Below are 27,964 nucleotides of genomic sequence, written 5' to 3' on the forward strand. Positions count from 1 at the left end.
AGACAGCATGCCTGAAACATGCATAAAGATTAGAAGTTATTAACATTGCATAGCATGTGAGCAAAGGGAACGCAAAAAGCATCTATAATGAAGTGATAGAGCATGATGATAGATTTGATAAAGAACAGCTCCTAGTGGGAGTGGGAGACAGGAGGCAAGAGGCTGTGCAAAAATCTAAATGACTAAGAGAGTAGAATAGAGGAGACATTTTGAGTTAGGATCCCTCAGTGTAGAAAATGTGGACAATAAGAGAAACTTGAGTTTTCTAATGAATTGAAGCAAGGGCCTGGAAAATGTGTAAAACTCTGATTGGAAGTAAATGAAGGAGGGGAAGGAAACAGGCAGAGAGAACACCATATGCCAATGAGCAGCCATCTAAAGGATCTGGGTGTATTTGGAAAATAGAGGACACTATTGTCTCACTAAAGCATAGAGTAGGTAGAGGTGTGTGGTAGAGCTGAGCCAGGAGATGTGTCTTGCTATCGGTTTGTGAAGTGCACTGAAGCTCACACTGGGGTATTTGAATTTCCTCCTATCAACAGTATTTATCCAGACACTGTTGTTGACACAGTGGTGATTTAATATATCCTGTATTTAGGAATCTAGCATCTGGTCACAGTGTGGTTACATGAAATGAAACTGTAAGAGTCTTGTGACAACAATGAAGGAGGTGCCCCATACATCTTATGGGGAGGATTCAAGGCAGTAGCAGACGGATTTGAAAAACAGACATAAGGAGCCCAGACATCTGGAATTCTGGAAGTGACTTCATGAATGTAAAGATGAAAAAAGAGTCAAAGAAACAGAGTCTGATGTAAGTTCTCTGTCTAGTGGTAAATAGGAAACTCAAGAAAGAGGACATGTCCGGTTATGCTCTGGAAATCTTGCATTTAATACATGAAAGACATTTTGACATTGGCGATGTGCCGGAGGAAATTTAAGTATTTTTTCATAAAGAGCGGCATTGGAGAGTGGTACAAAATAAGTAGTATCTGAAACAATAGGAATGCAAAACATTTTCCTTTAGAGGTTAATAGACTGGGAATCCTTCAGAGGAAAGTGTGTGGGGAGTGCTTTTAACCTCCCTGTCCCACTACAAGCTGAATTTTCTTAATAAGAATTATTGTTTTTGTTTTACTCAGATCTTAGAAGCTCAGAAACCCTGCTCATTTCAACAGAGGAATTCAGCTAGTTTGACCTGTTAGATGAATTCAGAATAGTCAGGAGTGGCTTCTCAAGTTCCTCTTTTAGGACCCCACAAATGAGGCCAAAGCCAGAGGCCAGAAACACAGACCAAAATTTTATTGATCCACAAAGCCCATCCCCACAGCCAATCATTTTACAAGAGGAATATTTCATGTGATTTTATTATTTTCTTGGACTTTGTAATTTCTTTCACAATATACACAGTCATAGCTAAAGCTCTCAGGTTTATCTCAGGATAAGCTGATGTTGAAACGGACACAGAATTGTAGTATGTGTTAGACATCTTTCTATTACATAACAAATAGCTGAGGTAATCATCTTAAGAGCGGAAATAGTGTTTGGCTTGGCTCATTGTTTTGGAGATTTCAGTTCCAGATAAGTTGACTCCATTGCTTTGGTACTGTGACAGTGTATCCTGGCTGGGGTATTTGAATTTGCATCAGAGCAAACTGCTCACCTCATGATCACTCAACGACAGAAGAGAGATAGGAGATATGGTCCCACTACCCCTTTGAGGGCATGGCCCCAGTGAGCTAAAGATGTCCCACTTGGCTGCATTCTTAAAGTTTCCGCCACTTCCCAATAGAACACCAAAAGGACCAAGCCTTCACTACAGGGGCCTTTGCAGGACACTTAACATCCCAACTATAACAAGAGTGATGACTTGTTTTTTATGTCAGACAACAATGTTTTGAAAAAATATGAATACAACTTTAAAAGGATTTTCAGCAGATTTTGTGAGCCAATTTGTGTTCTAACTTTAAATTTGATTTGATTTGATTAAAGGTAACTCACTATGAGCTACTGACCTACAATGTCATCTGAAAATTGAAATACACTGTATGTTTGCTGAAGAGCTCCAGACTGGATAATGACATGTTAATAGATACAGTTCAATCACAGGCACTCATTTCCTTTTATAATTAAAACTATGGGATATTTTATTATGTCAAGTTGAATAAAATAGAAGGAATAACTAAGAAAATATTTTCCTGCCAAGCTGTCTCTTCAGAGCCCCCTTAATCTCCTGGTTCCTGAGACTGTAAATGAGGGGATTCAGCATGGGGATCACCACCATGTAGAACACAGACACCACCTTGTTCTGGTCAGTGGAGTAGCTGGACTTGGGCATCACATAAATGAAGGTAATGGTCCCATAGAACAGAGTGACCGCAGTGAGGTGGGAGGTGCAGGTGGAGAAGGCCTTGTGGCGCCCCTCAGTGGAGCTCATCCTCAGGATGGTGATGAGGATGTAGATGTAGGAGACGGCAATGACAAACACAGTGACCACAATGATGGAGCCAGCAGAAAATGAAGGAACAACTGAGGGGACACTGACATCAGAACAGGAGAGCTTAACTAATGGAGCAAAATCACAGAAAAAATGGTTGACTCGATTTGGTCCACAGAAGAGCAAAGAAAAGAAAGAAAGGGTAAATGAAGCACCATTGAGAAAACCCCCTGTATAAGCCACTACAAATAACTGGAGACAGACTTGTGTGGACATTTTGGTGGAGTAAAGCAGTGGGTTGCAGATTGCCACAAAGCGATCATAGGCCATGGCAGCCAGAAGGAAGCACTCCACTGTCCCAAAGAACACTGCTGAACCAAGCTGGGTGGCACACCCAAGGTAGGAGATGGCATTTCTCTCCACCAGGAAGTTTACAAGCATATTGGGTGTGACAGAAGACGAATAGCCTATGTCAGCAGAAGCTAAATGGCTCAGAAAAAAGTACATGGGGTGATGGAGCTGAGAAGAGACTCTGATGAGAATGATTGTGCTGAGATTGCCACAGATGGTGACCAGGTAGATGCACAGGATGATCATGAAGAGGAAGACTCGGAGGACTGGATCCTCAGTTAATCCCAACAGAATGAACTCTGTTACTGCAGTGTGGTTCCCAGTGACCAGGGAATCCATGGGACAGTGACTGCTGAAAAATGAACCTGTAAGGAAAAAATGTCATGAAAGTATTTATAAACATGATGGTTTCATTTTCATTAATGTATACGGGAAGTAAATAAAGATGGTCAAATTCCAATAGTTATTTATGTGCAATAAATTACTGACCCTATCAGTAATTTTAAGTTGCTTTTAGCAGAAATGCCCCAAAATTCCTTTATATAATCTTTTTTTCATATATTATATGGTTCCCAAAAATACACCTAAAGAAGATTTAAAGCCAAACAAAATACACAACAGATGAAAATGACAAAAAGTGAATGCTGAATATATTAGAAAAAAAATATGTAGAGTTTGAAAGACTTTAATTCTAGCTGATATTTATTACATGCTTCCTAATTCTTAGCTGTATGCTAAGAATTATATATATACATATTTGTTTACATATAGTTATTACATTATTCATATACTATTAATCACTTTTGTTATTTCTAGATTAGTTAATACAGTCTGAAGGATATTATGTAACTTGCACAAAGTTACATATCAAATCATCAAATCAGAATATGAACTGTAGGAAATATGATTGTCCATTGTTTTAGTAACTATATAATGATATCATTTAATACTAGTGAGCATGTAGTCCATTATGCCTGATAATTAATGAACAGGAAATTCTGTTAAGCCTCCTGGTAATTGAAGTGCAACAGGATTGCCTAGGTTACTAAATACTTCACAATATGTATAAGTTAAATATGACCATTTTTTTAAAAGAAGAAATAAGTTTGTTCTTGATAGTAAAGTGAGACATGAATTTCACATTAGGGTTATAAGTGAGGTTGCCTATTATAAACCTTATAAAAATCTTTTTACATATTTGAAGCTGATAATATTTTTTACTAAGTAACTTAAAGTATCATAATCACTACGAAATGGTCATGATTGAGAGTATATAAATATAATATTTTAGTAAATCAAATCACTTCCTACCATAACTGCAATTTTGTAGCATAAAACAATATCACTGTCAACATACTATATATAGTTGAATAAAGTATAGATAAAAAACTTAAGAAGAATCAAGCTAGGGGCCCAGGTTGACCACCTTCTTCAAATTCTCTTATGGTAAATACACCAAGCTTTTTCTAAAGTTTGCCTTTAAACTAAAGCATCCAGACGCTAAACAAAGTATTTATGCAAAGATTTTTTTCTCTTTACATTTTCAGATCATCAATGTAAATATTTAAAAATGCCAAAGCATCTCAACATTAGCATTTTGGTAAAGTGCCAAGTTTGCATAGTGCTAAAAGACTTATGTGTAAAGAACAAGAAGATAATGCTAAGTGGAGTTAGCCAATCCCCCCCCAAAAAAATGCTGAATGTTTTCTTTGATATATGGAAGCTTATTCATAGTGGGATGGGGGACCATGAAAGGAATAGACAAACTCTAGATAGGGTAGAGGGGTGGGAGGAGAAGAGAGGGGGCATGGGGTAATTAATGATGGTTGAATGTGATGATCATTATTATCCAAAGTACATGTATGAGGACATGAATTGGTGTGAGTAAACTATGTATACAACCAGAGATATGAAAAATTTATATATATATATATATATATATATATATATATATATATAAAATAAGAGTTGTAATGACTTCCACTGTTATATATAAATAAATAAATAAATAAGTTTGAAGAGGAATTGTTAGCTCAATATTTACTTATTTAGAATTGGCACCAATGTATTCTTCCTAGCTTGCTTAAAAACTGATTACTGTCAATTTTTTCTTTAAATTCCTATTTTATAAGGAAAAAACCCAAAGCATTTGCATTATTTTTATTAATATTTGTTTGTTAACACAACTGAAATTTTTTCTTTGGTTATGGCTCATCAATTTTTAATATATATATTTTTGCAAATGGAAAAAAAAGGAACAAGAATCTTGGTAACTTGGGCTGTGACTGTTTCTTCCTTTCCCTGAAACCAATGGTGAAAACAGAGAAAATCAGCCAATATTGTCCACTAGCTCATTGCTTGATTACACCTGTTCTCTTTCCACACTACCCTTTGTGAGCACAGATAATTTTAGAGATTAAAGTTATCTCAAATGGTAAATAAAAATCAATTCATCTGATTCATTAACAAAAGTCAAAGTCTTACCTCTTGAAATAAGAACTCATTCATCTTTCAGTAAGAGACCAAAAACATAGTGGTTATATAGCTATCTTTTACTTTTGTTCTCCTCTGGGGATAAATCTCTGAAGACACTAGAGATTCAAATGTGAATTCAAAGGCATCATAGAGTATCATTATTTTCTGTAGTAGATATTGAGAAGTTCAATTTAAAAAAAACAACAACCAATGCTTCAAGATTCTGTCAATTCTCAAGTGGTCAATTTGTTTATTTGTTTCTATATACCTGCATATTTCATAATCTTTGTTTAATAATTACTAAAGAGTATAATATGTCTTATTCAAATTGTTTTATTCATAAACATTAGTTACAAGTGAACTGTGATATTTCTGATTAAGAAATACTCAGTGCTAAACTTCAGATATGAAATACCAACCTTATCTTTGATCATTCAATATGTGTTTATTGATAATTATTGTGTATTGATATCTGTAACACATGCCATTATGTACCTTGGGGAATAGGATGCGAAACTTCAAGGAAAGTTGAATTTTAAATAATAAATATTTTAAGTCATATATATTCATTGCAGAGCATACATAAGTAAATAACTGTCTTGAGAGTTATATAAAGAAGTATATATTTTAAAAAAGATGTTTGGATGACTTCCAGATAAGAAAGAGTCTCAAAGCACTGCTTCTTGAGTAGTGCCTTGTGGTGTAGCTGGTTCATAGTGAAATGCAAGAATCTTCAACTTGAAGACTTAGTCTCACCCTCATTCTCCTACTAATTCTAATTTAAGAATCTCCCATTTCAACCTCTGAAAACTCTCATTTGAGGAGTGGGTTTACCACAACTTAGATTAATAAGAACCAATACACACTTAGAGCTCACTTTATGCCAATAACTATGATAAACATTTTACACTCACAACAAATTGATGAGATTGATACTTTTATTGTTCTCATCATTTAAATGAGAGAACTGACACTGAAGATTTCAAACAATCTGTCCTAGAAGGTCCACCTCACTGTCAGATTCCTGCTTCCAGTACCATCCAGCAAAGTGTCTACTTCCAGGCTCCGCTCTTTCTCTCTTTCTCTGAAGCTTATGGCCTTCCGGGAGGCCATCAGCCACCTATTGAGTCTCTATGCAAGACTTTCCAGATGTGGAAGCAGCTAAGGTCCCTGAGCACAGCCCCAAATAATGTAGGCTGGAATGCAGTGCATACACATAACCTTAGCTTTCAGATGGACAATTCTAGAAGTCCATCTCTGAGTTGCTACCTTGGCACAGTTGAACCAAGTTGCAATTGCTCCAGCAATGACTTGGATTATACAACCAGGAAAATGGACATCAGATCTCTTACTTGCAAGAATGGATAATCTAAAATGGTGAATTTCTTGTTAATGTAAAAATCTATTGTAATCCTTTCCATTCCCTTAAGATACATAAAATTCAGAGTGGGGTTATGTCTCAGAGGAGAGTGCTTGCCCAGCATGTGTGAGGCACTGGGTTCGATTCTCAGCACCACATAAAAATAAAATAAAGGTATTGTGACCTCCTATAACTAAAAACAAATAAATACATATTTTTAAAAATAAATAAAACTCACCAAATAAACAATTTATATTATTGCCTTGTGGAATATTTTTGGAGAAGTATGTCAGATATAACAATGATAACATAAAGGTAGCATGAAAAAAATTAAAATATAAAGTCTCAGAATCTTTATGTTTCATAAAATTACTACACTATCAACTGTACATAAGCTGCGAAAATTTAAAAACATAAATTATAATCTTGAGAAAAATCATTTTAAAAGTAATGCAAAGAAATATGACTAAAATACCAGAAGACAAATGAAAATGGAAGTAAAAAATTTTAAATAATCCAAAAGAGGGCAGGAAATGGAAAAAGAAAAATTAAAAGTCTGATCAGGAATATCTATGTGTATGTATATATATATATATATATATATATATATATATATATATATACACACATACATATATCACTCTTTTTTTTTAAAGAGAGAGTGAGAGGGAGAGAGAGAGAGAGAGAGAGAGAGAGAGAGAGAGAGAGAATTTTGAATATTTATTTTTAGTTCTCGGCGGACACAACATCTTTGTTGGTATGTGGTGATGAGGCTCGAACCCGGGCCGCACGCATGCCAGGCGAGCGCGCTACCGCTTGAGCCACATCCCCAGCCCACATATATCACTCTTAATGGTGAAATACTAAATATCTTCTATCTTTGTTGGGGTAAAAGGTAATAAAGTCTACCCTTAACACACTTTTATTCAATATTATAGTGGAGGTGTCAGATATTGAATTAAGTTAATTAACAGCAATGTAAAAAAAACACAAAGATTAAACAGAAAAAAGTAAAACTCTCCATTTGTACACAGTTGTTTTTGCAGGAAATTCTAAGAAATCTAAAATATATACTAAAACTAAGTCAGTAAGACAACACACTAAAACCATCAAAAATGTCCAAGCAATTTTATTTTTTATTATTATTTTTTTTTTTAGTGGTGCTGGGGATTGAACTCAAGGCCTTGTGCATTCAAGGCAAGCACTCTACCCACTGAGCTACATCCTCAGCCCCCCAAGCAATTTTATTTTTATGGGCTACTATCAAAACAGAAAATAATTATATTTATAATACAACAAAAACATAAATATTTAGGAATAAATTTACAAACATCTGTGAAAATCCTGCTCACTAACAATTTTAAAGAAAAATTAAAGAAGACCTAATTAAATAGAAAGAGATATACCACATTCATGGAGTGAAAATCAATATCATTAAGTTGTCAATGCTTCAAAAATTGATCTATAAATTCAATGCAACGTGATTAATGTTCTAAAGGCACTTTTTGTATAAATTATCAAGGTAATTCTGCATAGATTGCAAACCAAACAGAATAGTGAGAGCAAGTTTAGAAAACTGACAAGTTTACAGGATTCACATTGCATGACTTCAACACTTACCACAACCTAAATTAATCAAGACAATATGATATTGGTGAAATCATAGACATACAGATCACAGGAACAGAAAAGACAATCCAAAATACATCCGTGTTTATACCATGTTTATATCTTACCTTTGTTTTGGGACAAATGTAAAGACAATTCAGTGGAGAAAGAGTTTTTAGCATATATTACTTAGAAAACTACATACCCATGTGGAAAAAATGAATAACTATTAACTCATACAAAACACAAAAACTGAATTAAGATATTGCATACATAACTATTAAAGACAAAATTAAAATATTTTTTCCATTAAACATATAAGAAAATATAATTTCAGAAATTGCAAAAATAAAAGAAATTAAAATGACATATTATATTTTGTTAAAATGTAAAATGTTGGCTCCTCAAACAAAAAAATGAAAAACTGAAAAGGAAAAGCAAACATTTGCAATATATGTGTGACAATGAGCTTGTATATAGAATCCATAAAGAAATCTTAGAATTGAATAATAAGATAATAAAGAATCCATATTTTTTTAAATGGGGGAAATATCTCAACAGGTGCTTTATAATAGGGTATACACCGGACCAATAACACAATTAGAACTTCAGTAAGTTCTAAATAATTGTTACAGATATTTAATTTGATAAACTGCACCTATTAGCTTTGAGGTTTTGGAACACAGTAGAGCCCATCCAAAGTGCTCCTCCTAATAGACTTCCTTCTTAATGACCATAATTTCTTTTTTATTATTTCTTACATACATCACAATAGAGGAGTGCATTACATTCATAATTTTTTTGCATTGCAATTCTTAATACACCTTTATGCCACAATTTATCAAATCTCTGTTTGTATATAAGGTATATTGATAGCAGACTCACGTCTTCATACATGAATTTTGTATAGTGATGACCATAATTTCTGTTTTTGTTATTACATATTATGCAAGTAACAGCATCTTGGTTGATATGGCATTTGTGTTGAATAATTAATGTTTGGCAAAATTTGAGATTAGTTAAGTTCCAAACATCTTTCCAGATGTAAGAAATATGACAACAAGAAAAATGCAGAATTCAGTCAAGAGATACTGTGCTCAATGGAATACCATTTGATCATGAAAAAGATGAAATCCCATCATTTGTGACAACATACATGGTATTATGCAGGCTGTAAAAGGTGTTATGCAGGCAGATAATTGTGTTAAGTGAACTAAGCCAGGCACAGAAAGACAAGTACTATAGGATCTTGGTCATACACAGACTATATAAAGTTGGTCCCATAGAAGTTGAGATATGAATAGTGGTTACAGGATGCAAGAGGGAAAGTGGAAGAGATTTATCAATGGATACTAAGTTATACTTAAATAGGAATAAGAAATTCTGTTGTGATATTGCACTGCAGAGTGACCTTATATATAATAATAATATAATATGTATTCCAAAAAGCTAGAAAAATGATTTTGAAAGTTTTTACCATAAAGAAATGATGAATGTTGGAGGAGATGGATATCTCATCTGATTTCAACAATATATAATATACATATGTATCCGAAAGCTACATGGTACTCCACAAATATGAACAATCACTATGCTCTTATGTATTACTCAAAAATAAATTTAAGAAGTTTTTAAGAATATTTTTTAAAGATAAAAAGTGTTGACTGGTTTGCCATAAGACGTAAAATTTTGAGAACAAATGTTGGAGATAAGACTTGATAATACATTGGGTTGAAGATAAGACAGATGGTAAATAATTTGAGGGACAAGATGATGAGAGAAGCAATTAAGAGCCATTTGCAGATGTCACAAATGTCACTGTATAACTGCGGATTTGGATAAAAGTGAATATTCTTTGTAGGCAAAGTCTTCTACAGCAGAGTTGTTCCAAGAGAAAGCAGTAACAAGACTCATACTGAGTGTTCATTTTCTTCCTACCTACCTTCACTTGTTTCTCCTGGGAATAGTCTCATGACACCTCATTTTTCTGTCCTGTGAATAGAGTATTAGAGAACTGAAGGACTTGGAAATTTTTCAGAATCATAAAATAAAGGTAGTAAGCAGAGAGTAAATATGTCTGCTGGAATCACTTTTATGACAAAATATCTTTATAACAATTCATTTTGAAGAATAAGAACAAACTTATCAAAAAATCCCACCATATGTTAGAGTTTTTAAAGCACGTGTGTGGCCATTACAATAGAGGATAGAGCCACAGACACAAGACTTCTGGTATCTAAAGCAGTCTCAGGAGAATAGTCTCTAGTGGCCCCAGGACTCTCATTAAAATCTGCATGATTCCAAGTTCCACCCTAAGGAATGAAGAAGACACTAACTTTAAGTTAAAAGAGACTCCAATTTCAGAAGGGACTCAACACAGACATTCAAAGGGGAAAACTGCCTTAAAACTTATCCCTGAGTTATAACATATATGAAATCCAGAAGAGCCACAGAAGGCAACCACTGAGTTGTGAGACTATACTCTTCCTACAGCTTAGTTACCTCCCAACTTCAAAAGACTGGGAGGTGATTCTCTTTCTTTGCAAGGTGGGAATAAAGGGAGTTTATTTTTTCACTTCTTATAATAGACATTATTCTATGTCTTTGAATAATATAAGGCCTATGAGTGTGATAGAAGGTATTGAAATATCTGTGGAAACAGGTAAGTTGTAAATTAAGGATAGTGCCAGTTCATTCTTGGTAAAGATGAAAATTGTATGGGGAAAAGACTGTAAGAACTGAAAACACAGAATAAGATGGCAAAACCCAGCTGTATAAAGATGGTAAGGTTTGGAGAAAACAAATAGAAAGTTTGACACAGTGTTACAGGCATCTTGTTCTCCAGTGGCTGCCAGGGTCACTGGAGTGATTAAAATAATGTCATACTGACAAAGCTCCTATCACTGGTGTGCTTGAATAGTATGAGCAAAGCAGGATTTGTCATCAGCATATATGACAAGGATCATAAAATCAAAGACTCTTTAACCAAAATCACTGATGAAGATTGTGTAAACTACACATACCCTGATATCTTTGAATCTTCTCTCCATGAACTCATCAAGAGCTTGTGATAAGTATGAGTGACGCTGAAGTTTGAAGACTTTTTTTTTCAGCCTGTTTGTTTTTCACTACTCATTCAATTGAGCAAGAATGGGGAAAACATCAATCCGTGCATTCACATTACTAAGTGATATGATTCTTCAAATCTGTTTGGAGATGTTTATAGCAGTACAATTCACAATAGCCAAGTTAAAGAACCAACCTATGTGTCCATCAACAGATGAATGGATAAAGAAAATGTGGTATATATACACAACAGAATTGTAGTCATCCATAGAGAAGAATGAAATGATGGCATTTGCAGAAAAGGAGGTATAACTGCAGAATACCATTTTATGCAAAATAAGAAGACTCAGAAAATTAATGTACTTATGCTATTTTATATGTTTCTCTTCTACAGAAGCCAGAGAGAAAAAGGCAGGGAGGGATCTCATGAAAATAGAAGGAAGATCAGTAAAGTAGATAAAATTAGGGAAAAACAGGAAGAACTGGGAATGAAATTGATTGAAGTATGTCATGTGCATGTATGAATATGTCACAATGAAACCCACTTTTGTGTATAATTATTGTGCACCAATTTAAAATTGCCTAAGATAACCCAAGCAATAAAGAAACTACTAATTTCTCAGAAAACTGCTTATAAAAATAAATAAGTAGCCAGGCGAGGTGGCACACACCTGTAATCCCAGCAGTTCAGAAGACTGAGACAGGAGGATCACAAATTGAAAACCAGCTTCAGCAATTGCAAGGCGCTATGCAACTCAATGAGACCCTGTCTCTAAATAAAATACAATAGGGCTGAGGATGGGGCTCAGTGGCCGAGTGCATATATACATATATAAAGAAAGAAAGAAAATTGCCTTAGAAAAGAAAGTCAATGGCAATGTTGACTAATAACATAACAGGTCAGAAGTAAAAAGTATCCATTTGGAGAACATCCAGCTATCTTTACTATGTGTCAAAAAGTATTTACTAATACACTTAAGTAAAAATAATGGAAGCATTTGTGGAGAATATGGGATTCTGTGTTTTTCCAACAGCCATTGCACAATTCTTAGTCAAATATCTACATTAACCGACTTTGACTGTATAATGAAGGATACAACATTTTAAAACTAGTCTGTCTCTTCCCTACCTTATACAGATGTCAAGATATGAAAACAAACTTTTTTGATTTTTTTCTTTCTCATCACAGTACAATAGGTTGGGAAACAAGAAGAAATGACAACACTGCAAGGGAGAGTTAGAGAGGCTTCCCAGGGCAAGTGACATTTGAATGATCTTTTCGGTACAGTTAGGTTTTCATCAGACCAAAAAGAAAAAAAAAAAAAGACAGAATGAACATTTTAAGTAAGACAAACAAGATGTGCAAAGTAGAAGAACAAGGAACTGACTTCCTGAATTTGGAAAACAACAGACTATTCTCACACAGGGAAGGCTGGCAGCAGGAAATGAAGATGGACAGGTGAGACCTTGAACCCATGCTAGAGTGAGTCCACATGTGGAAACTTAAAATCAATTAGCCATGCAAGTGGTTCTCCAGACTCTCAACACTCTGCAGCAAGTATGCTCTGGAGGTGCACCTACTGCCCACGTCACCTTGGCAAATCAAGCACGTCTCCAGTTTCATCTCAAACAAGACCATCTTAATAGCATTTATATCTTTGGGTAGCTATGAGGATCTATGAGACAGCATAGCTGAAGCATGCATACAGATTAGAAGTTATTAGCATTTCATGGCATGTGAGCAAAGGGAACGCAAAAGGCATCTATAATGAAGTGATAGAGCATGATGATAGACTTGATATAGAACACTCCTAGACAGGAGGCAAGAGGTGGTGCAAAAATCTAAATGAGTAAGATAGCAGAATAGAGGAGACCTTTTGAGCCTAGAAAAAGTGGACAATAAGAGAAACTGAGTTGTCCAATGAATTGAAGCAAGGACCTGGAAAACATGTAAAAGTCTGATAGAAAGTACAATGAAGGAAGGAAAGGAAGCAGGCAGAGAGAACACCATATGCCAAGGAGCAGTCATCTAAAGGATCAGGGTGTATTTGAAAAATAGAGGACATATTGTCCTACTTAAACATAGGGCAGGTAGAGGCTGAGCCAAGAGATTTATCTTGCTATCAGTTTGTGAAATGCACTGAAGCTCACGCTGGGGTATTTGAATTTCCTCCTATCAGCAGTATATAGCCAGGCACTGTTGTTGACAGAGCAAATATATCCTGTATTTAGGAATCCAGCATCTGGTCAGTGTGGTCACATAAAATGAACCTGTAAGAAAGAGACTTGTGACACACATTGAAGGAGGTGCTCAATTCATCTTATAGGGAGGCTTCAAGGCAGTAGCAGAGGGATTTAAAAAACAGACATAAGGAGTCCAGACATCTGGAATTCTGGAAGTGACTTCACAGATGTAAAGATGAGAAAAAGTAAAAAACAGAGCTCATGATAGCTCTCTAATATCTACAAATAGCCCAAATAGAAAACTCAGGAGGAAGGATATGACTGGTTCTGCTTTGAAAATTTTGCACTGAAAATCTGAGAGATTCCAGAAGAAATTTTAAGTTTTTTTCATAGAGACTGGAATTAGAGGGTGGTAAAAAAATAAGTGGTAACCCAAACAATAAGAGTGGAAAAGATATTCCTATAAAGGTGACTATAATAGACTGGGAACTTTCAGAGGAAAGACTCTTTGTGGAATGGTCTCAAAGAGAAGCTGTGTGAGTCTTGGTTGAAGATTGCTTGAGTAGACCTGTGGCCCACCTTCAGGTCTTTATGGTAGCTGAGACTTGTGTCTATAATGTTCTCTCCCCTAATCTTTATGTATTGCTTACAGATTGTCATTCACCTCTCATTTAAGTATATCGCATCCTCAGAGAGGGCTTCCCTGACTGCATAAACAACAATAGTGATACACTCCCATTTGACAGAGGTGCTACATGTCTGGTACTAATGTGTTTCCCATGCAGTTAATCTAATGGCATATCATAGACATTAGTCAATTCATGACATATGATAGCCAATTAAATACTCCATACGTCACTTTCATCTTTTGTAAATCCAAATGATAATTCCCACTTCACAGACATGTGAGGATTATGTGAGGCAGAGTTGCCTAACCCCAACATGTTTTCTGGCACAATACCAGTACTGAATAGTTGCTAATTAACTTCTATTCTATTCTATAGCCAAAATCATAAAAAAAAACAGCAACTCTTCAAATAACAATATAGTTTCATCTTTTGTCTTCTTTTTCCTTAATCTTTGTAAATCCTATAATTTACAGTGTCTCTTTCTCCCTCCCTCTCTCTCCCCTCCCCAACACCTCCATTTTCCACCCCTGCTTTCTTATTATTTTTCTTTCCCTTCATCTTTGTGCCAGAAGTTAAAATCAAAATTCTTTGGAGATTCATCATATTGGTTTCCTGCCTGTGTCTCCCACATGAACTGATGATGAATAAATGAAATAGAAATGTGACTTGAAAAATTGATCTAAGGAATTTGAGTTTATTCCTTTCAGGTCTGGAATGCAAAGACCATTTACCAAGCATACTAGCTAGAAAATATCCTGGAGATTCTACCCAAAATTCAAAAGTTGATCCAGATATCATGACCAGAATATGACATTTTGGAGTGAGATAGTATTTCCAAATTCATTTGACTCCAAGGTAGCCCATTATATTTTAGGAGTCTGTTTGAAAAGAATTTTGATGAAAATTTCCTAAGAATTTTAAAATCATTGATGTGTTTTAAGAATTTGTTAAGAACTACTAATAGAGTATGTTACAAGCATCAAATATTATCATGGACCTGAACCCAGCAGAAGTAGCAAGTTAAGTACATTTATCAGGTCTAGTCATTTTCACAGTGGAATCACTCTGGAAGCCACTGGATGGTGGGGTGCTCTGATTTAAACAGAATTGCACTGAGAACAATATCAAAGTTCTTTTAGAAATTTTCACGGATTTCTTCAAAATGTTTAAATATTACACACATCATTTTAAATAACTTAATTGATTCAGTTATTTTATTTGTTCAATCCCAAGTGCCAGTGTACCATTAGATTACAAGAAGTATTTGAAAAATATGGTATCACAAAACCAGTGGATGAAAGCAAAGAGATTTTATTCATTTTTTCCCTCTTCCATGCAGATCCTAAATGGAGAAGGGAAGGATCAAGAGGTTGTATGAGTAGAATCCAAGAAGATATTTGGTCCCTCTCTATGGCATAATAATTCTGTACTAGAATCATCATTTGAGCTTCTGACCTTGATTACAGTTAGGTATATTTAACTCCCTCTTTTCCAGCTCTTTCTTAAGAATTGTCTTACCATAAGTCTGGTATGGTGGCACATGCCTATAGTCGCAGCTACTTGGGAGGTTGAGGCAGGAGGATTGCTTGAGCTCACAAGTTTGAGACCAGCCTATGCAACATAGTGAGACTCCAACCAAAAAGAAAGAGAGAAAATGAGTCTAACACTTGCTCTAGGTTAATGTACAGGTGACATCAGTACAGAAGAAGCTTTTTATGAACATCTCAGAGTCTTGACCTCAAGCACATATACACCTATCATGTAAAGTTGCTGTCACCAAGAAGATGGGCAATCACACAGCAATAAACATTTTCCTTCTATGGGGATTTTCCAGTTTCCCAGACCTGCAGAATCTCCTCTTTGTAGTGATTTTCTCCTCCCATGTGACCATCCTACTTGCAAATGTGTCCATAATGGTGGCCATCAAGCTCAGTCACAACCTCCACACCCCCATGTACTTTTTCCTCTTTGGTCTGTCCTTTTCAGAAACCTGTACCACGATGGTGATCATCCCCCGCATGTTAGTGGACTTGCTCTCAGAGAGCAAGACCATCTCCCTTCAGGAGTGTGCCACCCAGATGTTTTTCTTCTTTGGCTTGGGAGGCAATAACTGCTTCATTTTGTCTGCCATGTCCTATGACCGTTACACTGCCATCCACAACCCACTGCATTACTCCATCCTGATGACAAGAAAGTTCTGCTTCCAGCTCATGATGACTTCTTGTATGGTTGGGTTCTTGGTTTCTCTGTGCATCACCATCATTATATTCAACTTCTCTTTTTGTGACTCTTACACCATCCAGCACTTCTTCTGTGACATCTTACCCGTGGCCAGCCTTGCTTGTCATTACAATTCCTATCATGCAATGGCTATTTTTATGCTTTCTGCCTTCGTGTTGGTGGGCAGCTTCATTTTAATTTTGATATCTTACATCTTCATTTTGTCCACAATTTTGAAAATGCCTTCTACAAAGGGGAGGTATAAGGCCTTCTCGACTTGTTCCTCTCACCTCACCGTGGTGTCCATTCACTATGGATTTGCTTGTTATATCTACCTGAGACCAAAAAACATCAGCTCCTTCCGTGAAGACATGCTGATGGCCATGACATACACAGTGCTGACACCTCTGCTGAACCCCATCGTCTACAGTCTAAGGAACAAAGAAATGAAGATAGCCCTTAGGAAAGTACTAGGCAGTGGCAATAGATTTATTTCTCAGATGATAAATAAAAGAGCCCTGAACATTTAAAAGAAAATTACAGAATGTTGATAAATAAAAGTGGATGAAGTGGAATGCATCTAATAAAAACCATAACTTTTGTACAAAGCAACTTAAATATTATCTGATTACCCGATATGTCCTTGCTTTACCATTTTCTACTACAAACATAACACAATTTTAAAATATTTTCCAACATTATAATACATATGCACATATAAATGTAATAAATATAACAAACATATTTGGAACATAGGACTTTCATAATAGCAGTTGCCTAAAGGGAAGGAAGAAAATTATAAAATTGGAGTGCTGGGACCCAGTGCGGCTGGCTGCGGTGGCAGTCACGCTGGAACCTGCTGATGGTACAAAAGGCAAACAAAGGCACGAAGACCGTGATGCGTGATGCTGACAGCGACCAGACCCCAGAAGTGAGGTCAAGATGCCCCTGTCACAAGAGCCAGAAGAAAGGCTGTCACGAAGGAGTATTTTGTATCTGCTGAAATGAAGGGGATTAAGACCGAGAGCAAGGACTTCTATAACATCTTCCCCCTGCAGCTTCAAGAAGAAATACAAGAGATTCTCAGATGAAAAAAATTTAATTTTGGGAGGACCCAACATGGCGGCCGGGGAGGAAGGAGTATTTTCAGGATCTCCACAGTAACGCGATCAGAAAGACCCATTAATACACCTAGAATCTACCTACGGAGGAACCTCTAGCAAAATTCCGTGGAAAGGAGACCTGCCGGGAATCAGTAAGTTTATGAGAGGTGACAGTTTGTCCCAGATGAGTGAATCTTGGCCACGCGGTGCAGAGGTTCAGTCTCCCTGCCAGCCGCCGCCAAACGGCCGCCAGCGCCTGCCCGGTTCTGCAAACGGCCCCCGGCGGCCGGGCCCGGCGCGGCAATAAGGGTCCCCACCTGCACGGCAAACAGCCCCCCCCCCCCCGCCCACCCAGCTCAGGAGGCGACGTGAAGGGAATCTAACCAAGCCTTTATGAAATAGCGAACTGGGCTGCGTACGGGGGTTGCTGAACTGCTGAAACTGGTGCTCAGAGTAGCGGCTTTAATAGAGACTTTGCACAGCTTGTTAGAGCTCCTTTCACCATTAGTCTGTAGTGGACCACCCGGCCAAGCAGCAGAAAAAAAAAAACAAAAAGATTGAAAAAGAGACGCTTGGCTCCCAGACGCTTTCCTGTTCAGAGCCGCGGGCGCTTTGCGCCCATATGCTTCCTCTTTCACTTTGCTCCCTGCAGAGAAGCTGAATGGGTAATCAGCAGTGGATCTTAAGTACCTGAGGCAAAGAAAGCTCAGTACACCCCGCCCTTTTTTTTTTGTTTGTTTGTTTTTTTTTTTTTGAATATTGTATATACAGGGAGAGTTAGTGGACTGAAATTGTTGGCTGGGCTGGGGTTTCGGGCCGAAAATCCACTCCGCGGGAGCCGCCATTTGCTTTCGGCATGCTGCCTTGATGGCCCTGTCTACACTGTCCAGCAGCCACATCTAGAGACTGGAACTGGGCTGCGTGCCGAGCCCTGTCCTCTGAAGGCTGGACCACGGCCTCAAGCGCCTCGGTCGCCTGTTCCCTGCTGCACCTTGGGGCAGAGCCTGCTCTGGGGTCATTGGGCACCCCCCTGCGAGGAGACCCGTGCTCTGGAGGAGGGGGTTGGAGAGCCGTGGCGGCAGCCGCTTGGGCCCTGGGAGCTAGGCACCAGGCCGAGGAGCAGCGGAGGCCGCGGCGGCGCTGCTAAGGTCGTGAACAAGCGTGGCACCCAAGAGCGCGGTTATCGCTCCCACCAGGGCTGACAACAGAGGTCCCTTGCACCAGCTACCAGGGGAGTTGCTACCTGAGGGCAAACAAATTCGCTGGGGGTCCTCAGCCCCAAGCCCTACAAACGTAGGGTCCGAGGGAGGAAAACAGAAAGGGTGTGCCCAGGCATCCTTGAAAACAGGGCTCCCAGGAGCAGCAGACCCGGCGTGTAGCCAGTAATGTGGTAAGCATCACAGACGAGTGGGGCCTGGATTGAGGAACCACAAGAGAAAGACCTAGGCACTCAGGACTGGAGACTCGCACAGTATGGGAAGAAGAGCTGAGGCACAGTGATTGGTTCCCACCTATCAAGAGGAGAAGCCTGGCCCAGTGGGCATAGCTCCACCTACTGGAAGAGAAGTTAATCGAGCTCTATGACTGCATTTATTATTATTTTTTTTTTTTAATGATTATTATTAGTTTTTTTTTTTATTTCCACTTCTTGTAGTTGACGTTGTTGTTGTTCTTTAACTTTCTTATCAATGGTTTCATTTTTTTTTAATTCTTTTTATTCTATTATTATTACTATTTTTTTAAACTTTAATTTCCATTTTTTAATACCATTATAATTTTTTTTGTTTGTTTTAAATTTTTATTTTTTCGTTTTTTCTCTCTTTCTCCTCACTTTTTTCTTTTGTCTATTCATTTCTTTTCAACTTTCTTATTCCCCCTCTCTTGAACCCCACCTGCCTACACTCACTCTCTTTAGTGACTTCTTCCCTTCCCCTCTAATACCTCTCCTCCCAAGCATCAAATACATTTATAAGAGTAAACAGTAACTCAGCAGTCAAACAGAATAAGAAGTATCATGAGCATAAAAAAGCAAGGAAGAAAAGGAGTACAAACAATGCAGGACAGCCTAAATATTCAGGAGGACCTGGAGTCATCAGAAAAATGGCCATATAAAGAACTCAAGGAACACCTTAGACAGATGGAAAGGAACCTTAAAGATCACATTGAAAAGGAATTACAAAAACAGATAAAAGAAGAAGTTAAACATCTTTATCAGGAGATAGAGATTATTAAAAAAAATCAAACAATAATTCTAGAAATGAAGGAAACGATAAACCAAATTAAAAACTCAATCGAGAGTATCACTAACAGAGTGGAGCAAGTAGAAGCCAGAACGTCAGATAATGAAGACAAAATATATCAACTTGAAAAGAGTCTAGCCAACTCAGATAGGCTGGTAAAAAATCACGAGAAAAACATCCAAGAGATTTTGGATAACTTAAAAAAACCAAACTTACGAGTCATCGGGATTGAGGAAGGCACAGAGATTCATGCCAAGGGAATGAATAACCTGCTGAATGAGATAATTACAGAAAACTTTCCAGAAATAAAAAAGGAAACAGATATACAAATTGTAGATGCATACAGGACACCGAGCACACAAAATCACAGTAGACCAACGCCAAGACACATTGTTATGAAGTTATCCAATATACAGAACAAGGAGAAAATATTAAAAGCTACAAGAGAAAAGAGACAGATTACATTTAGGGGTAAACCAATAAGGCTGACAACGGATTTTTCATCACAGACGCTGAAAGCGAGAAGATCCTGGAACAACGTATTTCAAACACTGAAAGACAATGGATGCCAACCAAGAATTCTGTATCCAGCAAAATTAAGCTTCAGATACGACAACGAAATAAAAATCTTTCATGATAAACAAAAGCTAAAAGAATTTGTAGCCAGAAAACCAGCATTGCAAAGCGTCTTGAGCAAAACTCTACACAAGGAAGAAATGGAAAACAATAACCAAAACCATCAGCGGGAAGTGCCTCGGTAAAGACAGAGGAAGAGGGGAAAGCTAACCATGGAGAAATAAACTAAATTAGGGGGAAAAAAAAAAAGATAAATAATCAAACATGGCAGGAAGTACAAACCATATATCAATAGTAACTCTAAACGTTAATGGCTTAAACTCTCCAATAAAGCGACATAGGCTGGTAACATGGATTAAAAAAACAAATCCAACAATATGTTGCATCCAGGAGACTCATCTGATTGAAAAGACATACACAGACTCAAGGTAAAAGGTTGGAAAAAAATATACCAAGCACACGGTCCTCGTAAGCAAGCAGGCGTGGCCATTCTCATATCGAATAAAATCGACTTCAAGACTAAGCTAATCAAAAGGGATAAGGAAGGACATTATATACTGTTAAAAGGAACCATTCACCAACAAGACATAACAATTATCAATATTTATGCACCAAATAATGGCACTGCGACGTTCATAAAACAAACTCTCCTCAAGTTCAAGAATCAAATAGACCACAACACAATAATCATGGGTGACTTCAACACACCTCTCTCACCATTGGACAGATCCTCCAAACAAAAGTTGAATAAAGAAACTATTGACCTCAATATCACTATCAATAACCTAGACTTAACTGACATATATAGAATATATCAACCATCATCAAGTGGATATACTTTTTTCTCAGCAGCACATGGAACCTTCTCAAAAATAGATCATATATTATGCCATAGGGCAACCCTCGGTAAATATAAAGGGGTTGAGATAATACCATGCACTTTATCAGATCATAATGGAATGAAACTGGAAATCAATGATAAAAGAAGGAAGGAAAAATCCTACATCACATGGACAATGAACAATACGTTACTGAATGATCAATGGGTTACAGAAGACATAAAGGAGGAAATCAAAAAATTCTTAGAGATAAATGAAAATACAGACACAACATATCGGAATCTATGGGACACAATGAAAGCAGTTTTAAGAGGGAAATTCATTGCCTGGAGGTCATTCCTCAAAAAAAGGAAAAACCAACAAATAAATGAGCTCACACTTCATCTCAAAGCCCTAGAAAAGGAAGAGCAAAACAATAGCAAATGTAGCAGAAGGCAAGAACTAATCAAAATCAGAGCAGAAATCAATGAAATTGAAACAAAAGAAACTATTGAAAAAATTAACAAAACAAAAAGTTGGTTCTTTGAAAAAATAAATAAGATCGACAGACCCCTAGCCATACTAACGAAGAGAAGAAGAAAGAGAACACAAATCACTAACATACGGGATGAAAAAGGCAATATTACAACAGACGCTTCAGAAATACAGAAAACAATTAGAAATTATTTCGAAAACCTATATTCCAATAAGATAGAAGAAAGTGAAGACATCAATAAATTCCTTAAGTCATATGATTTGCCCAGACTGAGTCAGGAGGAAACTCACAACTTAAACAGACCAACATCAATAGATGAAATAGAAGAAGCAATCAAAAAACTTCCAACCAAGAAAAGCCCAGGACCGGGTGGGTATACAGCGGAGTTCTACAAAACCTTTAAAGAAGAATTAATACCAATACTTTTCAAGTTATTTCAGGAAATAGAAAAAGAGGGAGCTCTTCCAAATTCATTCTATGAGGCCAACATCACCCTGATTCCGAAACCAGACAAAGACACCTCAAAGAAAGAAAACTACAGACCAATATCTCTAATGAACCTAGATGCAAAAATCCTCAATAAAATTCTGGCAAATCGGATACAAAGACATATCAAAAAAATTGTGCACCATGATCAAGTAGGATTCATCCCTGGGATGCAAGGATGGTTCAATATACGGAAATCAATAAATGTTATCCACCACATCAATAGGCTTAAAGATAAGAACCATATGATCATCTCGATAGACGCAGAAAAAGCATTTGACAAAGTACAGCATCCCTTTATGTTCAAAACATTAGAAAAAATAGGGATAACAGGAACTTACCTCGACATTGTAAAAGCTATCTATGCTAAGCCTCAGGCTAGCATCATTCTGAATGGAGAAAAATTGAAGGCATTCCCTCTAAAATCTGGAACAAGACAGGGATGCCCCCTATCACCACTTCTATTCAATATAGTTCTTGAAACACTGGCCAGAGCAATTAGACAGACGAAAGAAATTAAAGGCATAAAAATAGGAAAAGAAGAACTTAAATTATCACTATTTGCGGATGACATGATTCTATACCTAGAAGACCCAAAACGGTCTACAAAAAAACTACTAGAACTAATAAATGAATTCAGCAAAGTGGCAGGATATAAAATCAACACACATAAATCAAAGGCATTTCTGTATATCAGTGACAAAACTTCTGAAACGGAAATGAGGAAAAACACTCCATTCACAATAACCTCAAAAAAAATAAAATACTTGGGAATCAACCTAACAAAAGAGGTGAAAGACCTATACAATGAAAACTACAGATCCCTAAAGAAAGAAATTGAAGAGGAGCTTAGAAGATGGAAAAATATACCCTGTTCATGGATAGGCAGAACTAACATCATCAAAATGGCGATATTACCAAAAGTTCTCTATAGGTTCAATGCAATGCCAATCAAAATCCCAATGGCATTTCTTGTAGAAATAGATAAAGCAATCAAGAAATTCATATGGAAAAATAAAAGACCCAGAATAGCAAAAACAATTTTAAGCAGGAAGTGTGAATCAGGTGGTATAGCGATACCAGATTTCAAACTATATTACAGAGCAATAGTAATAAAAACAGCATGGTACTGGTACCAGAACAGGCGGGTGGACCAATGGTACAGAATAGAGGACACAGAGACTAAACCACAAAGCTACAACTATCTTATATTTGATAAAGGAGCTAAAAACATGCAATGGAGAAAGGATAGCATCTTCAACAAATGGTGTTGGGAAAACTGGAAATCCATATGCAACAAAATGAAACTGAATCCCCTCCTCTCGCCATGCACAAAAGTCAACTCAAAGTGGATAAAGGAGCTAGATATCAAATCAGAGACTCTCCGTCTGATAGAAGAAAAAGTTGGTTCCGATCTACAGATTGTGGGGACGGGCTCAAAATTCCTTAATAGGACACCCATAGCACAAGAGTTAGTAACAAGAATCAACAAATGGGACTTTCTTAAACTGAAAAGTTTTTTCTCAGCAAGAGAAACAATAAGAGAGGTAAATAGGGAGCCTACATCCTGGGAACAAATTTTTACTCCTCACACTTCAGATAGAGCCCTAATATCCAGAGTATACAAAGAACTCAAAAAATTAGACAATAAGAAAACAAATAACCCAATTAACAAATGGGCCAAGGACCTGAACAGACACTTCTCAGAGGAGGACATACAATCAATCAACAAGTACATGAAAAAATGCTCACCATCTCTAGCAGTCAAGGAAATGCAAATCAAAACCACCCTAAGATACCACCTCACCCCAGTAAAATTGGCAGCCATGATGAAGTCAAACAACAACAAGTGTTGGCGAGGATGTGGGGGAAAGGGTACTCTTGTACACTGCTGGTGGGACTGCAAACGGGTGCGGCCAATTTGGAAAGCAGTATGGAGATTCCTGGGAAAGCTGGGAATGGAACCACCATTTGACCCAGCTATTGCCCTACTCGGACTATTTCCTGAAGACCTTAAAAGAGCACACTACAGGGATACTGCCACATCGATGTTCATAGCAGCACAATACACAATTGCTAGACTGTGGAATCAACCCAGATGCCCTTCAATAGATGAATGGATAAAAAAAATGTGGCATTTATACACCATGGAGTATTACGCAGCACTAAAAAATGACAAAATCACGGAATTTGCAGGGAAATGGATGGCACTAGAGCAGATTATGCTTAGTGAAGCTAGCCAATCCCTAAAAAACAAATACCAAATGTCTTCCTTGATATAATGAGAGCAACTAAGAACAGAACAGGGAGGATGAGCAGGAAGAAAAGATTAGCATTAAACAGAGACATGAGGCGGGAGGGAAAGGGAGAGAAAAAAGGGAAATCACATGGAAATGGAGGGAGACCCTCATTGTTATACAAAATTACATTTAAGAGTTTACGAGGGGAATGGGATAACAAACATGGAGGGAAATGAATTACAGTAGATGGGGTAGAGAGAGAAGATGGGAGGGGAGGGGAGGGGGGATAGTAGAGGATAGGAAAAGTAGCAGAATACAACAGTCACTATTATGGCAGTATGTAAAAATGTGATGTGTAACCGATGTGATTCTGCAATCTGTATTTGGGAAAAAATGGGAGTTCATAACCCAACTGATTCTAATTTATGAAATATGATTTGTCATGAGCTTTGTAAAGTTGTGAACATCCAATAAAAAAAAAGAAATTCATCAGCAGGATGATAAGAAGAGACAGTATAAGAATCATGCCTTAAGATATTGGAAATAGCCGTAAAAGTACTTTGAAGTAAAATCCCATGACCATAAATATTACCTGAATAAGAAGGGACATTTATTAAAGATAAAATAGATACATTCATCCAGCTTTAAGTATGAGTCTAATTATTACAGAGCTTAAAAATACATGAAGCAAACCTTATCAGGGTTAACAAAAAGCAGACACAGTCATGTTCGAGGAGGATGGTGGATTATTTACCACTATTCTCCTTTATTGAAATGCCAAGAGGACAAAAAGATCATGAAGTACATGAAAGATTTAAGAAGTGAGCCAACTAGCTTCAAGGAATGAAGCCATTGTAGAGAGCCGCACCAACAGAATACAGATGTTTTACAAGGACACATGATACATTTTTAATGGAAGAACATACACTGGGCCATTAAAAACTTTTTTCAATCAAAAAAAAAATTTAATTTTGTTTTGGGGAAAAGCCAAGAACTCTTAGCCAATCCAGTGTTTTACATTAAGAACTTCCGTGGGTTACTGGATCAGAAGGCAGTCATTATCAGACTGGCGTGTCACACTTTAAGAAACGCAGACACGAAACACAAGGATGTTTTCTGACATCAGATGATGAAAGGATGTTGAAGGCAAAAACCAGCTTTTCACCAGCCAGGAAGAGCTGAACTTGGAGTGCACATTTAAAGACAAGACAAGCAAAAGACTTAAACAGAAGGAAGAAAAGTACTTTCATGGTTTTCAAGGACAAACATTTCAGAAGTGATAATGGAGACCAAGGAGAATAGGTAAATGAATTAATATTTTAGATGACAGTTGTTTGCATTGAGATTTTAAGGCTTGTCAGGTTTTCCCAAGTGAAATGTAGATAGGCAAAAACAAATGCCTGTTCTCTAGAAGTAAAAGTGAATTAGCGTCTATATAGAGGAACTCTCTATATAGATATACTCTCTATATAGAGATACTCCAGGTTTAAATTAGATTGCATATATAACATTCCAAGCCAAGCCAAGGATTAAAAATAATTTCTTCATATTTGTACACATAGTTTTGCATTTTTCTGTTTCCTTATGTGGCTATTCATGTTGTAGAGTTGATTAAACTCTCTTATTTTCTCTTTCATGAAATGTATATGTTAGTATCTTGCATCAACCATATGATTATTTGGAAAATATAAAATAAATAGCTGTGAAGTAAAAAAAAAAAAAAAAGAAAAAAGAAAATTATAAAATTGTCTAAAATTTGAATGGCAGTATGTTGATTGGGGATCCAGTTATAGTGGATTTATTCTTTATCAAGTCTCAAATATCCAGATATTTTATTCATTTTAAATATCTTAAATGGTTGAATTATTTTATTCTTATAAAATATCATTCTTTTATTCTCTCATGAAATAACTCAGAGTTAACTTCATTTTATGTTTTATTTTTCTTCTGACTTATTCCCTGGGTAACAGGGCAAAAGACCTGGGATAATTTTCTATTTTTCAGAAATACAAAATGGAATCACCTACATTCAAAACCTATTTGAACAAATTGAATTTTACTCACTTGATTTGTTTTTACGATGGATGAGAACAAATTCTATTATATGTGTTTCTATAATCACAGTGGTCTTATCAGAATAAAAACAAAATTTTATGGACATCCCAGTGACTGGCTTAGTGGATTTGTCTGGAGAGGGATAGAAACAAGGAAGAAGTGTGGGCGCTATCTGAATCGTTCAGTGGTTGTCACCATGGTGCCCAGTGGCCTGCTTGGAGGCGGCTTTTCATAGTCTTTACTGCTGAAGACATTAATAGTCCCCAGGACAACTGTGAACTCTCCACAGATTTCACAGGAGAGGGCCCTGCAATGTTCATTGGCACTGACCCCAGCAGCCAGCTCTGCAGAGGACACCCACAACTTTCACCACTCAAGTAACCAGCCGTCACTGCTGCTATGGACCTCCAGGAGAGGGAGCACTCCTCCATCCCCACCCTCATCAGAATTAGCTACCATTGTACAACCTGGGGTCAAGAGCTGCCACACACTCAACCCTACACTTTCCCAGATCTGTGTGTACTGCACTTCAGACTCTGTCTCTGTGGCTGCTCTGTGTATACCCATAATCCAAAATCCAACTCTGTAGTTATTCTCTACATTTAGGTGCCTAGACACAATTGCATGACTATTACACGGTCACTCACCCATCAAACATTCATGCCACCACCACCACTTGGGAGCATATAAGCCAGACCTTGTGCAGAGTGTATGGTTTCAGCCATGAAACAGCTACACTCCACCCAGCTATCACCTTGTACCCACTCACAGTTGAAGATCCTGACCCACCAAAATCAGTCAGTGAAGTCTGAAAGAGGCAACTGCTCCATCAACTGCACATTGATCAACAGAAGGCTACAAGAAACAAGAAACCAAATAAATGATACCATTAAAGTAACAATAATTTTCAAGAGAATGATTACAAAGAAATGAAGACCTAGGAATTCAAAATAATGGTTTCGAGGAAGTTCAACAAGCTACAGAAGAACACTGATTGACATCTTAAAAACTCAAGATGTCAAGAAAACAATACACAACAAAAGGAACAATACACAACAAAAGGAAAAGTTTAAAAGATAGAAAGAAACCATAGAAAATGTCAATAGTATGGTTTAGATGTGAGGTGTCCCTCAAAAGCTCATGTGTGAGATGATGAGAGAAGGTTTAGAGGTGAAATGATTGGATTATGAGAGCCTTAACCCAATCCGTGAATTTATCCTCTGATAAGTATTAACTGAGTGGTAACTGTAGGCTGGTCGGGTGTGGCTGAAGGAGGTGGGACCTTGGAGGCATGCCTTTAGGGAATATATTTTGTCCTTGATAAGCAGAGTTCTCTCTGCTTTCTGGTGAGCTGCTTTCCTCCACCATTATGTTCTGTCTCACCTTGAGTTCTGAGGAATGAAGCCAGCCATCTATGGATTGAGGCCTCTGAAACCATGAACCCCAAATACAATTTTCCTCCTGTAGTTGTTCTTGTCAAGTCTTTTGGTCAGATCAGCAAAAAAGCTAAAACAATCAACAAAACTAAGTGTTTTTTAGAAAGAAGTAAAATCACTAAATCTTTAGCTGTGTATCATGTGCATGTTATGTACGTAGCCCATGTATACATTTTAAAAAGAA

The 27,964-nt window shown here is 37.1% G+C and overlaps 2 protein-coding genes across 2 annotated transcripts; one reads left to right on the forward strand and one right to left on the reverse strand.

Moving 5' to 3' along the window:
- Positions 1-2,182: 2,182 nt before the first annotated feature.
- LOC308642357 (olfactory receptor 5P76) lies at positions 2,183-3,127 on the reverse strand (the record flags this gene model as incomplete). Its single annotated transcript, XM_081281230.1, has 1 exon — positions 2,183-3,127. One exon carries the CDS (start codon positions 3,125-3,127, stop codon positions 2,183-2,185), a length of 945 nt encoding a protein of 314 aa, XP_081137356.1.
- Positions 3,128-15,894: 12,767 nt separating this feature from the next.
- Positions 15,895-16,860, forward strand: LOC308642597 (olfactory receptor 10T2-like; the record flags this gene model as incomplete). The annotated part of the gene is made up of 1 exon (XM_081281718.1): positions 15,895-16,860. The coding sequence occupies one exon, from the start codon at positions 15,895-15,897 to the stop codon at positions 16,858-16,860; it is 966 nt and encodes a 321-aa protein (XP_081137844.1).
- Positions 16,861-27,964: the final 11,104 nt, after the last annotated feature.

This window comes from Spermophilus citellus, assembly GCF_964194105.1.
Source record: "Spermophilus citellus genome assembly, chromosome: 2".
In the NCBI taxonomy this organism is placed as follows: Eukaryota; Metazoa; Chordata; class Mammalia; order Rodentia; family Sciuridae; genus Spermophilus; species Spermophilus citellus.